Genomic DNA, 17,032 nt, shown 5'->3' on the forward strand with positions numbered 1-17,032 from the left:
AATGTTAACTAGTGTGGTCATCTCACTCTCTCCAAAGCTCCTAAATTGGGGCTTCACTGTCGGAATAGATTTGAATGAAAATGCATGCATGAAATTATATATACAGGGCTTTACGTTGCGAGTGAAACAGTCACATTTGCAAGTGACTTTTCAAAGTGACAACTAGAAATAATAAAACACTTATCATTTAGCGATTTGTTTTATTTTTCACTGACAATCTTTCAAAGCTCATTACTGAGTGAAAAATTTCATCCTTTTTTTTAATGAGTAAAGTCAAAGATTCTTTAAACAATAAAAATTTAATAGAACAGTATACTTTTTTTTTTTTTAATAGAGGCTGTTTAAAAAACACTTGAAGAAATTTGAAGTCTCAACAAAAAATTTAGTGCATATTTAGAATAATACTTATTAAAAAAATATACAGAAAATTTTTTATGATGTACATACTCGTCACGGAACAAAGATGTCATATTCCAAAAATCATATAGGTAACTTTTCTATTTAGCTAGTTAACAAAAATGTTTAGTTGTCAAAGGTCAACTAACTGTTTGTTGGTCTGTTAGTCACATTTAAAAAAAAAAAATAATAATAAATACATTTGGAATTTTTCTCATTTTGAAAAATCAGAAATGTTAACTACTTTTAGAAATGGAGAATATTGCATTAATACTAAATACAAATAAAGTAGATACCATGATGGGAAATCGAAATTGAAACCTTAGGATCTTCAGTTTGAGGTACTATCTATTGAGCTATTTGGGCTTGTGAATAGAGAGTAAAACATTACCATAACAATATGATTATAGTTTTGGCGTAACATAATAAATTTATGATTTATGTCCTGTTTCAAAACATGAAAAACAATATAAGCAATAAAAATAAATGAATGTCTAACCATTATCAATATCATTGGAATTTATTTTGCTTTAACTATGCATTGACACTAAACACATTTTAATATTAAGATTAGCAATAATACGCTTCCCCTGGTCACCCATTTTTCTAGTCTTACTAAATACTAGCAGGATGACCTGATGTTGTTCTGGATTAAAAGAGGATCAGCAAATGTTTTACACTTCTAATACTTTTATTGTGATGGAAATCGGTAAAATCGACACTTGTTGATGCTAGGCTGCATAAAAGTATTAACTTTGGTCAAAATCAGTTTTCCTTCTTTTAATGGGATTTTTTGATCATCGATTTTTGATACTTATCGGGGCATTCCGATACAAAAACCTATCTAAGAACACTCCCAGACACATAAAATACATTTGTGCGATATTAAAAAAAAAAAAAATCGGCCAAGCTGTTTTGGCGTCCATAAGAAATGAACTTACACACATACACAAAGTGCCTTTTATATATAAGATAAGTTTTTGAGTACTAACTTTGAAACTAGCAGTGCTTCAAAATCAGGACACTTGTGATTCTCCGTGGGTATATTTGCAATAGAACCAATGAATAATTTTTTTTATAGTGGAAAAAGAAAAAAAAAAAATCATAAAAAGGTGAAGTGCTCTTCAGCCTTTGAAGGCAATCATCTAGAGATGATGTCTCTAGAAAAGCACTGATTCCCCCATTACCACACTTCGTTGGCACCAGGAAGGTCATCCGATGTATAAAAATCTTGCCTCAACTAAGGAGATGACTTTCAAAGAAAAGCGGTCACACTTCACTGAGTATGAGGGTTGTTCCAAAAGTAAAACCACCTGTTTTTTTTTTGTTGTTTTTTTTTTGTTTAAATTCAAAAAGTTCAAGAGCTACGAAGATGGGAATGATACCATTAAAATGAGTAGCCTTTGGTGCACCAGACTTTATTTTTCTACATAATCACCATCGTTCTCAATGCACTTTTGTCAAGCATTCAATGACATATCTCTGCTTCTGACGCACATCCATGATAGGGTTGCTGTCTTAGAATCTCACATGGTCAATATCTGCAACAGAGAGATGAATCTTTCAGGTCATGAATGCATAAGTTCAATAATCATAACAATACAATTTGAAATCTCTCTGATCTATTTGGGCGAAAAAAAAAAAATAGGAAGCATTACTTCGTATGTTGGGCGATCTGGTGAGATTGTTGGAGTTCTAGAGAAAAAGTATATTGGCCTGTGAAACACAATGGATAGGTAAATCTGCTAGAATTATTGTGAAAGAATGCAAATTATAAGCGGTCTTGGATTGCTACTGAAAAGAGAACAAGTAGTCTGAGTATTTTTAATGCAGAGAGATGGATAGATAAAGTGATTAAAGTTGTGTAAATTGAAGAAGTTGATTGTTGTTGAGAAAATTTTCACAGTGATATCCATTCGTGCACTGTGGCTTGCATATAGATATGAAAGATGAATTTTATGACACGTTTATTGCAATAAGTTAATCAGACGAAAAAAAAAACACTCGACTGTATGCAATTTTCACCCACTCTCTATCTGTGCCTAAATCTAAATGCAGATTCCATGAACAAAGCTTCTTTCCTAGGACTGCTTGCCTGTGAAACATTTTTGCTGACCTGCTTCCCGGTTGAATACAACATGGTAGCCTTCAAATCCAATGTAAACAAGTTCTTGTCGAGTCGTCCACATAAAAAATGAAATCTACCCAATTTACACTATTAATGATTACTTCACTACCATCTTACATTCATTAATCCTTATCCTCGAGTATCCTTTGGGCCTTGGTAAATGCTAACTCCAAGTAAAAAAAAAAAAAGAAAATAAATAAACAAACAAATAATTGCTGTGGTAAGAAATTTAAATGGTCATGTTGGAAGACCTCTGGTTTTGAGAGTATACATGAAAGAAATAGATATGTTGATGGGGATATAGAAGGAGAAGAGACATTAGAATTTGGTCTTATCATGAACATGTTGACTGCAAAAACTCTCTTTAGGAAAATGGAAGTTGGTACAGCAAAAACTTGAGTAGATTAATCTTTCTCTCTCAAAAATTACGCATTAGAATAACATGCACCTGTACAAGGTCACCATTTTCCTGTACATCGAGTATTTTTGCCACATCTGGGTTGGTTCATCTGCCCTCAGCCTTTAGACAGGGTTAAAAAAAAAAAAAAAAGAAAGTTGTAACCTAATAGATCCCACACTATCAACTAAACTAAACCTTTGTTCCACCGTTGAAATGTTGCATTCTTGTGCTCGTTTTACAAGTATTTTAATGGAGAGTGCTCCGAACTCGAAGCACTTATACCCCCTTAACATAAATATCCCCAACGAATTCAACAAGCAGCAAAATCCCACCTCTTTACTGTAGATATCCCAAGATGCCAGAAAGCCTTTTACTCAAATAGTGCCTTCCCTCAAACTGCTAGGCTTGAGAATTCCCTACTTCCTTGACTTGTAGAAAGTTCAAGTGTAATGTGAACAGACATCTCGCTGCTCAACTCCCTACATAGTACATAGTAGGCAGTTTCATAGCCAAATTTGTTCAACTTCTGCAGGATCAGTTTAACGTGTTTTGTATTGTTGTGGAAGAGAATTGGGCCTTTTCTGTTGACTAATGCTGGGTGTTGTTGTCGAAGTTTCTGATGCATTTCATCCATTTGTTGAAAGTACTTCTGTGCCATAATGGTTTCGCCTACATTTAAAAACACTAATAGGTGAGACCGATCATAGACCACCAAACAGTCAGCATGAAATTTTTTTCATGTAACTCTGGCTTCAGGAAGTGTTGTGGAGTTTTGTCAGCGTCTAGTCACTGAGCTGAGCGTCGCTGGTTGTTGTAAAGAATCCACTTTTCATTGCAAGTCACAACACGATCAAGAAGCGAGTGTTCTTGTTGCGTAAAAGTAGGGAAGATGACACTTCATAACGGCGTTTCTTTTGGTTGTTGTTCAATTCGTGAGGCATCCATTTATCAAGTTTTTTTGTCTTTCCAATCTTTCAAGTGGTTGGAAATCGTTGTATGCATTACGTATAATTCAGAAACAAGTTCTCGAACAGTTGTGCATGGATTGGCTTCAACTAAGGCTCTTAATTGATTGTCGACATCTGATAGTTGACCACTATGCTCATCATCTTCAAGACTCGTCGCCGCTATGAAATTTCTTAAACCACCATTTTACTGTGCATTCAGTGGTTCCTTTGTCAAACGCTTTGTTGATATCATGAACTGTTTCGGCAACTTTTCGACCTTGCTTGAATTGAAATAAGAAAATTGTGTGAATTTGCTTTTTTTTTCCATCTTGTAATCAATGTTCTGAAAAGACATAATTGTTTTAAAATAATTGCAATTTAAACGATTAAATAGAGCAAAAAACGCTCTTTGAAATGATATCTAAAGTAAAAGTATTATAACAAAACTTATTTACATCATTTGAAATCAAAATTAAAAATTCTGCAAGACGCAAGAACCTTTTTGTGAGCCTTATATTTTGTGGAACTTGTAAGCATTGGGTAGACAAGAAGTGTTGCGGAATTGCAGGTATGAGGATAATCAGCAAAAAATGTAAAAGAATAGAATTTAAATCTGGGCAAAGTATATTTCAATAGCAAATCTGTTGAGGTTGTCAAAGTTTTGTTACCTTGGTGAAAACATTGGAACACAGCGTGGAGCCGGTGTTAGTATGATAGCAAGAATTAGAAATGGACGGAGTAGCGTTCTGGGAAACTGCCATTATTAATCAACAGAACTTTACAACTGTTGAGCAAGGAGAGAGTCTATCAGGCATGTGTATGCAGTTATGAAGTGAAGGTTGAGGATATGCATTGCATGGGGAGAAATCACATGAGAATTATACGACAGATGTATAATGTCAGTCTTAAAGGCAGGCTGGGATCAGATGTGCTCAGTGGAATATTAAATCAGAATGATATAGAGAGATGTATGCAGAAGAGTAGACTTTGATGATGATAGCCACGTTAAAAGAATGGATAAAAGTTCTTGGGTCAATAGATGTTGAGGTAGCAAGGCCCAAGGAAAACGCGTGATATGGATGGATGTGAAAGAAAGAGGGATAAAGACCTGGCCAGAAATAGGTTGGTTTGCAAATCAATTTTCTAAAAGCTGTCCAACACATGCCAGCATGTAAAAGGACTTTTAATGAAATATGGTGATAAAAAGCTATTCTCCATGACAGTTCTTAACATCGGGGGTTCTAGGGAAAGAATTTCCTGTCATATGTTTGCCTTAAGTGCTTGGATGGTTAGAGGCTTATTTGCATATACTTTGTCTTTAATATATCACCAAAATCAAAATTTAGCTGTATGTGCAGTTGCTCCATCTTGTTGCCACCAATACCCTACGGTTGAAAAAAATCCACTATCTATATCTCCCATCAGTTAGTCACAACATTTTCATTCGCATCTTCAAAGAAGGGCCCAATAACTCTTTTTGGGATTACTCCACACCATACTGTGACTTTAACTGGTTACTTGGCGTGGGTTTTTGGTGCTCCAGAACCTGGTATTCTACTTATTGAGATGCCCATTCAAATGGAAATGAGCCTCATCTCACATGATTAATTGTGAATAAACTCACTGTCATCTCTTGCAGTTTCCTGAAACCTGACGTCGTAATTTAGTCGTTTCTGAAAGTCTGGTGGTTGCAAAGATTGCACTAATTAAACCTTGTAAGGATACATGTGCAAGTCTCTTTGAATGCACTGTAGAGAACTCTGAAGTGGCAAGTTCTTAAGAACGCATTCAAGTGGATGTGGTTGCATTCCCTGGAATGCTACGACTCACATCTTCAGTATTTGCAGGTATATGTACTGAGAGACCTTGTCTACATTTAGACTTATCATTTACAGGACCCTGCTCTTGAAAACGCATCACGAAGTTCATTATTGCAGGCCTACTAGGAGGATGCCAAACGTTGAAATGACAATTGTTTTTTTTTTTTTTTTTTTGCAAGAATTGACCGTCCATTTTCCAAGTAAAATTCAATTATCTTCCCTCATTGTTCTGTTGTAAACTTGTGCATGTCAAAAAATTCCAAAGATTGTGTTATAATTCTCAAAAGAAAAATTTAAATATATTAATAGAAAAAAAATTATTTAATTTTTAAAATGTAAAGTGGCATGGGCCACCCTGTGTGTGTGTGTATATGCGTGTGTATATATGTATATATATACTAGCAAAAGTACCCGTCGTTGACTGTATTCAAAAACAGCCTACAGGAAATGGACTCTGATTTATGAAAGTATGATAGGTTATGAAAAGGAAGGGTTGTAAAGAGATAGCTTCGAATTTGGGGGTATCAAAACCAAAGCAAAATATGATGAAAGTAAAAATAAAATAGATAAATTCCGTAATTTATTATACCATACCTGTTCACACTGAAACACTTATCACAATATTCTGTGGATCTATATTAAAAACCTTGTTAAACTTTGTGACATATTTCCATTCTATGGAGGTCAGGCGTGAACGAACACCCCATAATTTTATCATACCATATTTCTTCAAACTGAAACATAATTATCAAAGTATACTTACGCAGATAGATATAAAAAGTCTTTATTAAAGTTTGTGCCTATTTCCATTCTATGGAGGCCAGGCGCAAGCGCAGACCCCACAATTTTATTATACATCCGTATTTAAGTTAAAGCATACTTATCAAAGTATTATTATGTACATCTATATCAAAAACACTTGTAAACGTTTTTTTTTTTAATTTTTAAATTTATTTCCATACTTTGTGGACCAGGTGTGTACGCAGCCCCCAAAATTTTAATGAATCATCATTATGCCAGATCAAACATACCCATTCCTGTATCTCGATACATCTATCATTATATGTGATCAGTTTTCTATAATAGTCAACCATATATATATTTGTGACTAGACACACACACACGATCAGCTTTATATATATATATATATATAGTAAGTTAGAAAAATATATATGGCAATTAATCTACACAGAATATTCCATGTTTCATCCACACTAGTATTCGTGTGGATGAAACGCGGAATATTCTGTGTAGCTTAATTGCCATATATATTTTTCTAACTTACTACCTAGCTCTACCTATGTATTGAGTACTGTTGCAGTAAATACTTAGTTTACACATAAAATTACACTTTTGTATATTAATTTATGTGATTAAATGAAGTAGTTATATATATATATATAGTCACCAACACACAGTACTGTTTCACAGCTCATCAGTGCGACTAGACAGGCAACTACCTCAAGCCAGGATTGAAACCCGACCGTCTATACGACAGTCAAAGCTCCTAACCACTACGCTATCGGCGGCTACTGTGTGAGTCATGAGTTTAACGATGTTTTGACATCGCCCGAACTACCTTGGGCCGCTTAATCGGAATCGGAAAAATTGGAATATTTGAGGGTATTGGAACAGGAAAAATTTGTGCCGATTTTCCGATGCCAAAATGATTCTTTTAATTGTCTTTTTTATTTGATTTTCTTTAAAGCTAAATCTTCCATTGCTGGTAATAATGATGAAATGATAAATATTTATTAATTTTAAACCACCAGTAAAACTTAAATTGATAGATTGTTGCGCACAAGTATATTTTTATGTTTGGGAAAATATCTGCACATTTAATGTGTGTTTTTACGGTAATCAGAGAAAAATACAACTATGTAGTTTAAATATTTAGAGATTTATAAAGAATTGGAATCTGTAATTGTATCGGAACCGGGAAAAATATTGGAATTGTCCCATCACTAATGCACACTAGTAGAATACTTGTTTTTAGGATATAAAGCATTAGTTTAAAAGTTTTCTGTTTCTTAACCGAGATATATATGATATGGGAATCACTTGTGAACTTATATTCCCATGAAACTTCCTCCTCCAGGGAAGCCAGTTTAACCCACCTACTGTGAATGTTGCTGACATATGTTAGTTTCAGTGTCCCCTACACACCCAATGATAAAGTTAACCAAACTAATAATGTACCAATGTTACTCATCCAATCGCCTAGAATACACATTACATAATGGATAATAAGTTCAATAAGGAGTTTACAAAGCATATATTATTGATACTCATGTGCAGACACGAACCATTTTAAAATTTTATTACTTCTTAAATAAAAATTTTATTATTTATTATAAATTAAAATTTTAGGTAAAGCAATTCTTTTCTTTATTAAATATGTTTTTTTAATTTTTTGGGTTGGTTCGAATTTTGATAAGAGTACTCCCTATTTATAAAAAAAGTAATGTGTCCATCTTATGTTGCTGAGAATATATATATTTAAAAATTCATAAAACTTGGTAATAATAAAAAAAACTAATATATCCGATGAAACAAGAAACGATTTTGACCAAAGTTAACATCTTATACAGCCTAACATCACGTTTGCATTTTAAATGTGAATTCAAGACATTATCACTGCAACGTTATTTTACTATTGTTTATTGTGTTAATTTTATTAATTAGGGGCCTTTGAAAATAGGCACTAAAATCAAGTTGAATCTCCCAGAAAAAAAAAACAAAAATTAATAATTAAAATAATTTTAAGTTGTGTTTGAATTTGTTATTTTAAAATTGCCAATAGTCATTTTTTTTATATTATATGAAATTATTTAAAAAAAAAAAAAAACTGACTTAAAAAAAAAAAATTCTATTGCGCACAGAAATCACTTTTTCCACTGCTTCCACTATAATAGATGTATGGAAACTAAAGCCGCTTTCAGGACTGCCAGCAACCATTGTAAAAAAGTAATAAAGAATGCAAGAGAGTTGTATGCTCAGTCCGTCAAGTCCAAATCAACTGAGCAGCGGCTTGGTTCCCACCAGTTTTGGCAAATAGCAAACAGAATCCTGAACAGAAGCGTGTGCTCTATCCCAACTATCATCAACGGACCTGAGGTAATCTCGTCAGCATCAGATAAAGCCAAACTCTTTGCCAAGAACTTTGCAGCTAATTCTACCCTTTGCGACCAAGGCCGCCAACCCCCAATATTTCCTCCTGTATTAGAAAACACGCTATGAGATATACATATATCTGTACGTGATGTTGCCAAGCTAATCAAAAACCTTGATTCCAGTAAAGCAACTGGCCCTGACGGTATTCCAATTATAGTACTCAAAAAACTTCAACCAGAACTAGTGCCCATACTTAAAAAACTGTTTAAATGTTGTCTTAAGAAGAATAGCTTCCCATCACCCTGTAAAATCTCATCAGTATGCCCTGTATTTAAGAATTCAGGTGATCGCTCATCCCCCTCTCAGTACAGGCCAATAAATCTCCTGTGTGTCATGAGTAAGTTGCTAGAATCTGTTAAATACAGAAGTAATCAACCATCTCAACAAATATAACCTTAGTGACACTCAATATGGTTTCCGTTCTGCTAAATCTACAGCAGATGTGCTTCCAGTTATATCTCATAGGATTAATAAATCTCTCGATGGAGGCAACCTTTCTAGGACAATTGCTCTTGACATATCTAAGGCCTTTGATAGGGTATGGCATAAAGGTTTACTTCACAAGATCTCTAGCTATGGTATAGCTGGAAATGTCTTCTCAATTATTAAATCATTTCTTTCTGATAGATTCATAAGAGTAGTAGTTGAGGGGCAAAAATCAGAAGCTCACAGTATTAATGCTGGAGTCCTCAGGGGTCGATCCTGGCCCAACTCTTTTCCTGATCTACATTAATGACCTTCCAAATCACATCCTTACATCATTTGTAGACATTTATGCTGATGAAACTACCATTTATGGTAGCACATCTAAGACAGTAAACGACCAAGTTCTCTCCGATTCTTTCTCCTCTGATCTTGAGCACGTAGTACAATGGGGAAAGGAGTGGCTGGTTACTTTTAATGCATCTAAACCAAGCTTCTCTCTTTACATCATCAATATTCTGATTCACATCTGACATCAATTGAAATGAATGGCTCTCGTCTTCAGGAGGCTTCAAGTTTTGACAAGATTCTGGGCTTGACCGTTACTCCTGATCTTAAATGGAACATGTACATCAAATCTGTTGCCAAGGCCGCTGGAAAAATGGTGGGATCTTTCTATCGATCCAGTAGATATCTCACTGCTGATGCAATTCTCTATCTATATAAGAGCCAGGTACGTCCAAAGATGGAATACTGTTGCCACATAGACTTTGTGGCCTCGTAGGAGATGTCCTTTTCTCTTTCCTGCAACTTCTATCTCAGAGAAGAGATGTTGCGAGTTTGTCTCTGATGTATCGTTATTTTCATGGAAAGTGTTCGACTGAGCTTCAGTCTATGGTCCCCCCTCGCCAAACTTTTACAAGAAACACTCGTCTAGCTGAAAACACTATCGATATTTCCCCCCACTCTTTATCTGTGCCTAAACCTAAACGTGGATTTCATGAACAAAGCTTCTTTCTTAGAACTGCACGCCTATGGAATTGCCTTCCATTTTCCTGCTTTCCGACTGACTACAATATGGTTGCCTTCAAGTCTAATGTAAACAAGTTCTTGATGAGCCGTTCCTTATAAGTTAACAAATTTACTGAATTTCCATTACTAACGATTACTATATTGTCCAATTTCTACTGTACACTCTCTAACCCTTATCCTCGAGTGGCCTCTTGGCCTTGATAATGTGGTGATGCCTGTGTAAAAAAAAAATAAATAAAAATAAAAAATAACTGGATTTGGCATTAAATAACCTGAAAAGGGTTGATATGCCGTAAAACCAACAACCAAAAATCACATAAGTGGATGAAGTACTTTTAGTGTTATGTAAGAAAATCAATTTTTATCAGTTTTCAAGAAATGACTGTCTCATCTGTTATTTTGGAAAACATTTTAAAGAAACCAAAAGAAATAGCTTAACAATAATTCATACTTGCTAGATTTATGTTGTAATGCCTACGAATTCCATTAATTTAAAAATGATTTAATAAAAAAATAAAACTGGTCAATTTACGTGATTTTTTGAAGTTTGATATTTGCATTTCATCATGGGTATGTACATTTATACATATTTTTCTTTATTTCTGTTTTTAATATTGGGGCAATTCTGGACAAGAACCATAAGATATCCTGCTTTTTGGTCATGATATGATGCAAAATACTTTGATTTTTTTTTTTTTTTCTTTGTATCTAATGTTTAAAATTTTTACTTTCATTCATCAAAGACAACGTCTGATGATGAAGGACGTCTAGAAATTGATTGCAATGGAGTGAGTTCAGATTCTGACATTTCTTCGCACTCGGAACCAATGCCAATTAATCACCAACCATCAACTATTACAAATCATGTAGTAAAAGAGGTAAGTGTGTGTATGTAGGGTGAGGTGATAATGGCGATGTGCATGACCCCCCCCCCCCTCCAAATTTACTTTCTTGCATCATACACTATCAGCCAAGCTCAAACCGCTATCGTATTGCTGCAATGTTGTATCCCTGTGCTTGTTTTACGAGTATTTTAATGCAATGTGCTCGGATGAACTTGTCACACTTGTACCCCCCTTGAGGTACCTACCCCTTGACAAACCCGTTTAGCAGCAAAATCACACCCCTTTATGGTAGAGGTCCATCTAAGAAAAAGCTTTCTACTCTAATAGTTTATTCCTTAGAACTTCTAGACTTCGGAATTCTATCCCTACTTCTTGCTTCCCTGATTACTTACCTACAGAAATTAAAATCTAATGTAAATGGACATTTCGCTCATCTTACATAGTCTCCTGTTGAAATGCTCCGAAATAGACCATTACGTACAAGTGAATATATGCCTAGTTTGGAGTGGACAAGAGAAAAAATATATTTTAATGTGTCTTTTAGCTAACTTTTGATCTTGTCATTTTACCTCTAGCATTGTTTGTATTTTTTCTAATGTGTGGTGTCCTAGGTCACACCTGCTGCTGTTGGATCAGGCTGTCTGAAGATCCTCATTTCCTAAAATGCACCGAACATTGATGTTATTTATTTATTTTTTTCTTTTCCTTTGGTAACTAAATCCTGTTCTGCAAAAGCAAAACTTTTCTCTACAAAACAATAAAATCAAAAACTATAGATAAATATTTAAAGATATAAAGAGCTTGAAGCATAAAAACTTTTTCTAAAATTATTGGATTTGGTATTAGGTAATACAACAAAAGTTAAAAATCAAACCAAACCAAACCCAGATCTCACAATTTTCCAAATGATACAAATACAAGGGAAGCAATCTATATATCTATAAAAGTGAACGTGTCTATCTGTCTGTCTGTGTGTCTGTCTGTCTGTGTACATTTCCCTACGCAATAACTCTGTCAATTTTTAGTCTATAGACTCGAAATTTGAAATACCGGGTACTGAGATTTGGGAAAATCGATGTGACGGGTGTCAGCCAGAAATTTGGCTGTTAAGGGGTCAAATTTCAACGATTTGACCTTTAAGAACTCTACCAAACTCCTCCGACAATTTTGGGTCTAGACACTTGAATTTTTAGATATAGGTTCCTTGAACCTGGATCTAACTTAATAAAGTGATTTGAGCCCGAAACTATAAATTTTAAGGGGTCATAATAGGGGTCAGATTAAAAAAAAATTGACTGCTTTTTCTTTTTTGCTCAACATACACTTCCAAATACTCGGGCAACGCGGGGCACCCATGCTAGTTCTTCTATATTTGAATGATACGTAATAAACAATGGTTGTTAAATGGTGTGTCTGAAAGAGTTACTTCCCTTGTGGTATTATGCTAAGAGATGCACTTTGGTAAAACAGCAATTAGCATAAAATAAATTTATCCACTTTTTGAAGTGTTTTCATATGTGTCCGGCTAAAACTCAGAAATTTCTAAAGATAAATGAAAAAATCTTACATGCTCGGATTTAGTATGACACCGAGCTGGATATGGTATTTCCATGCTGTCACCTACAACCAAATCAAGGCATGCAAATTTGTGGCCTGATGTGCCATGGAAATCACTCGGGATCATATTGTGCGTTTTCATAGCACTACATGTAGTCCAATATTGTGTGGTCCGCATATGTTCTGTCACTCATTCCATGCTGTGTTTAAAAGATCTACAGAACATTGGTGGTGATGCAGTTTAGTTCTGCAACTATAATAAAAACAAATTGTTGAAGAAAGAAAGAGAAATTGAGTAGTTTGGTGTTTAGTCATGATTAACGGACTTGAAAATTTACTTTGTGCTTTTGACCCTTAAGGAGGGCAAATTTGGAAATGATTCGCTTTTTAAATTTTTGTTTATCTGCTTTTCAGACCGATCAACTGATCTTTTATTGAACCTTTTACTTCGGACAAGTTTTGTGTTTCACTAACTAATCATACCTCGTATCACATTTTTCTACTCTATTATGATTGGTTCAGCAATGAGAACCCTTGTTTCACCCACAAAAGTGAACCTTTAAATCCAAGTCATATTATATGAGCTAGGTCTTATTCAAAGCATAACATGCCTAAGTATTTGTTGGCATATGGTAGGTGTACCCTTGACATTTGTAATTCGCCAACATAATTTGTTTTGCTATTAATCCCTTTGTCTTGAAGTATATGTCAATCAAAATAAGTAATTTCTAATTCAAACCGTTCAATTGTGATTTGAAATATAATAAACTTAAGTTTTATTTTTCTCTTCAGCTGCCAGCTCAACATTACTTTCCTTTCCAATTGTAAGCACAATTGCCTATTTTGATAACTCACTTTAAGTCATGGAGAATTCTACTGTCTGTCACTCGATCATGAAACATGTGACCGTTTAAACCTCAATTGTATCATTGACCTATCATGATTACTGTCTAATAATTCAATTTGAGTCATTCAAAATCAAGCCGGATGCTTTCTCTGCTTATCTTTCAGGTACAAAATTGACATTTTGAATCAAATCATTCGTTTAATGAAATTTGGCTTATTATCATCCATGGTGTTAACGAATAAAGTACTAAGTAAAATTCAATTCTGTGTGAAACTCTTCTGGAAGTTGACGGTTCAATCCTCAGAACAGGCGATACTAAGAATACTATTACAAATTACTTAAGACTTCGACCTGGTTATGGCTAGAGCATTCTACCCCTCGCACTGAGGATTGACCCTTCAACCTCTAGAAGAGTGTCACTTACAGCTGAATTTTACCTCGTGCTTTATTCGTTATGATGAGATGAGGAGAATCTGAATAATTGAGAATTTCTAGTCAACATTGATTCTCACTTTTTTTTCTATTTCTTCATGAAAAGATTACAGAATTGAAAGCTGTCCCCTTTGAGAGTGACAAATTAAAGCGTTTGAAAAAGATCTGTCGAACAGCTGAGTTGTATGTAAAGTATAAGAAAGAGTTTGAGCATCTTCAAAGTGACGCAGCGAAATGCCAAAGGTTGCAACAAATTCTCAAAAATGCCGGCATGCAAGGTTAGTATGATTATTTAGCTGTTTTGCTTTGCTTTTAAGATGTAAAACTGCCTGAACATTTATGAAAATCAAAGTTTAAAAAATTTATTTACAGATAACCCTAATGTTTTTTCATCATTCCTGAACACGAACCCAATCCGATACTAACAATACTGTTGAACAGATAAGCTATATGTCAAATATTAGTAAGAGTTTGAGTATCTTAAACATATGTACATATACGGATGCAACACTATTTTCGTAATCCTGCTGTCGCTAGATTAGTTCATTGGATGAATGTGTAGTGCAGCATCAATTTGTTTATACTGCACCTGCTGGTGGTAGTCTCTCTTTTGAAATTATATTATTTTTCTTAAATTTAATCCTAATTATGACTTCACATTTGTTAAACATGACTGGTTTATTTCCATGAAATTTAAAGTTTCTGACTATCACTGGTTGGAAAACATGTTAAGTGTATAAATAGCATGTTAATGGTGCGTTGATGAATTATAACTGTGATGAACTCTGATGGTCCAGTAAAACAGTTAATCTGGCAAACCTTTGCAATCAAGAGTGCCGGAAAATTGTTGTTGCACCTGTACTATGAACCATAATTAGCAATTAGCATAGATTTTCTCAGGAATCATTTTTGTTTCTTTTTTTTTTTTTTTTTTTTTTTTTTAATTGCATAAATATTTTTTCTAGTAATAAAAAATATTTTACGAACTCTTCATATTTATGTAAATCCAAAGCTAAAAGCCAAAAGTGCTAAAATAGTAGGCAAGCTGAGAGAGAGAGAATTGATTACATGATGAATGTAAAAAATTTCATTTTAGTTTATGCTATTGCATTTTTTTACTTCAATAAATTTTCATTTAATTGTAAGAATAATACAGGGTTTATACAGATTTGAAAAGTTCTTGAATTTTGACTTTTTTCTTTTTTTTACTCGGTGGCACCACTTATCAAGGCCCAGAAGCCACTCAGGGATAAGGGTTATTGCAAGTACAGTATGTTAGTGTGGAGATTTAAGTGTTTACTTAAGAGGGCTGTTCATTAGGAATTTGTTAACGTTAGACTTAAAGACATCCAAGTTGTAGTCAGGTGGGAAGCAGGCAGACGGAACAGAGTTCCACAGGCGTGCAGTTATTTACCTTGAAAATATGGAAAATGTTTTGAAAATCATATTCGTCATTAGAGAGTCCTGTCCATGCAAGGAAAGTTTGTTGTAGAGTGGAGGATCATTTTATTTCTCACCTTTTTTTTTGGAGAAAGGGGGGAGGGAATTAAAATCTCCCTTTTATTTTTTGCTCTCATTTATAATTCAATTTGGGTGGGAGATAGTGGCGGCTGCTATAAATAAAAATGACTCCCTCTCTCTAATAAAACAAATTTTCCTTGCCCTGATGGGACTCTCATATTTGAGATGAAATGAAAAGCATTTGAAGCTTAAAAACCTTATGCAGGTAGCTTGCAAAGTAACTTTTTATTGGCTATGGTATCATTTATTTGCTGTATATTTCATTTTTTATCACTTTTTTGAATCGCTGCGGATTGTAAAACAAATCCAAAATTTTGTTTAAAAATTGTATTTTGTCTGGAGAAGGCCTTGAAAAACTTTAAAAAGTCTTGAAAAGAAATAGTGAAAATCTGTATGAACCCTGTAATAATTCATATAATTATCAAACTTATGTTAGTGCGATAGTTTTTTAATAATCAATGTAGAGGTATTATTATAGTCTTATTCACATGTTCCTTTTTGGCTATTCTGTTCCTTGATACTTTTTTCTAACATATGGACGTTTGAACATGAATCATTTAAACCTATATTTTATGCCTATACTCCAATAGTCACTGGTGGTTTAGTATTATTAGACTGGATGACCAAGAGGAAAATAAATTTTTATTTGGATCATTCATGAACAGAGTTTCTTTCCAAAACTTGTGCCATCTTTTTAAATTATCAAACGGAGGTACTGATCAATTTTACCATTTAATCTACAGCAAGTTTGCATCTGCATCTTCCAGCAGGTTATGTAAGCAAATGGAAGTCTCGAAGTGATTAGCCAATCATTTGTCAGAAGACAAGCTTCAATATAATGTCAATGTGTAATTCCCCCTTTCCCCATGTTAAGAATGGCTTTCACCCCATTTTGAATTGTCTGGCAGTCTTCACTTTGACATCTTTTGGCTGCTTATGTAATCTGCCAAAAAATGCCAACGTAAAGTTACCAAAGACTGGGTTATAAACTTGAGAAGTACCCAAACAGGCCATGTTTCCAGTTGCCTTGTTGTATTGTTCATCATTTAACTCGTAATATCATTGGCCTTTGTCCTTTTTTTTTTTTTACTCAAAAACTAAAATTGAAGAGCTACAAAGATGGGAGTGTTACTATTAAAATAAGCGACTTTTGTGCTCTAGAATTAATTTTTTTTTCTACATAGTCACCAGTATTCTCAATGCACTTTTGGCAGCCTCTTTTGATGCCTTAATCGTAAAAGTCCAGAGCGTGCTTTGTCACTTGCATCTCTGTTGGTACTCTAACATCCACAAACCCATCTCCTGTGCTGATATCAACTGCATCATCTTTGAAAACATTTAACAGGCACTGGTGAATGTTGATCGGTTTAATTTGTTTTGCTATACAAATTCATTGATGCATCACTACTTCTGACGCACACCAATATCTGCAACAGAGAGATGAAACTTTCAAGTCAGGAATGCGTAAGTTCAGTCATAACAATGCAATTTGCAATCTCCTTTGATCCAT

General features: G+C 34.2%; 1 protein-coding gene across 5 annotated transcripts in view; it reads left to right on the plus strand.

Annotated features, from left to right (window-relative positions):
* The window catches only part of LOC145291599 (uncharacterized), an 84,035-nt gene that overhangs the window by 40,852 nt on the left and 26,151 nt on the right, over positions 1–17,032 (plus strand). For 3 of the 5 annotated variants that reach the window (XM_080137683.1, XM_080137678.1, XM_080137700.1), the window contains exons 4-5: positions 11,064–11,198; positions 14,108–14,279. In XM_080137683.1, coding sequence (XP_079993809.1) covers positions 11,064–11,198; positions 14,108–14,279 — 307 coding nt within the window. The remainder of the gene's footprint in view (positions 1–11,063; positions 11,199–14,107; positions 14,280–17,032) is intronic. The other 2 variants (XM_080137695.1, XM_080137688.1) reach the window with 1 other exon arrangement.

The sequence above is a fragment of the Euprymna scolopes genome, chromosome 2, assembly GCF_053919585.1.
Source record: "Euprymna scolopes isolate OS-2025 chromosome 2, ASM5391958v1, whole genome shotgun sequence".
In the NCBI taxonomy this organism is placed as follows: domain Eukaryota; kingdom Metazoa; phylum Mollusca; class Cephalopoda; order Sepiida; family Sepiolidae; genus Euprymna; species Euprymna scolopes.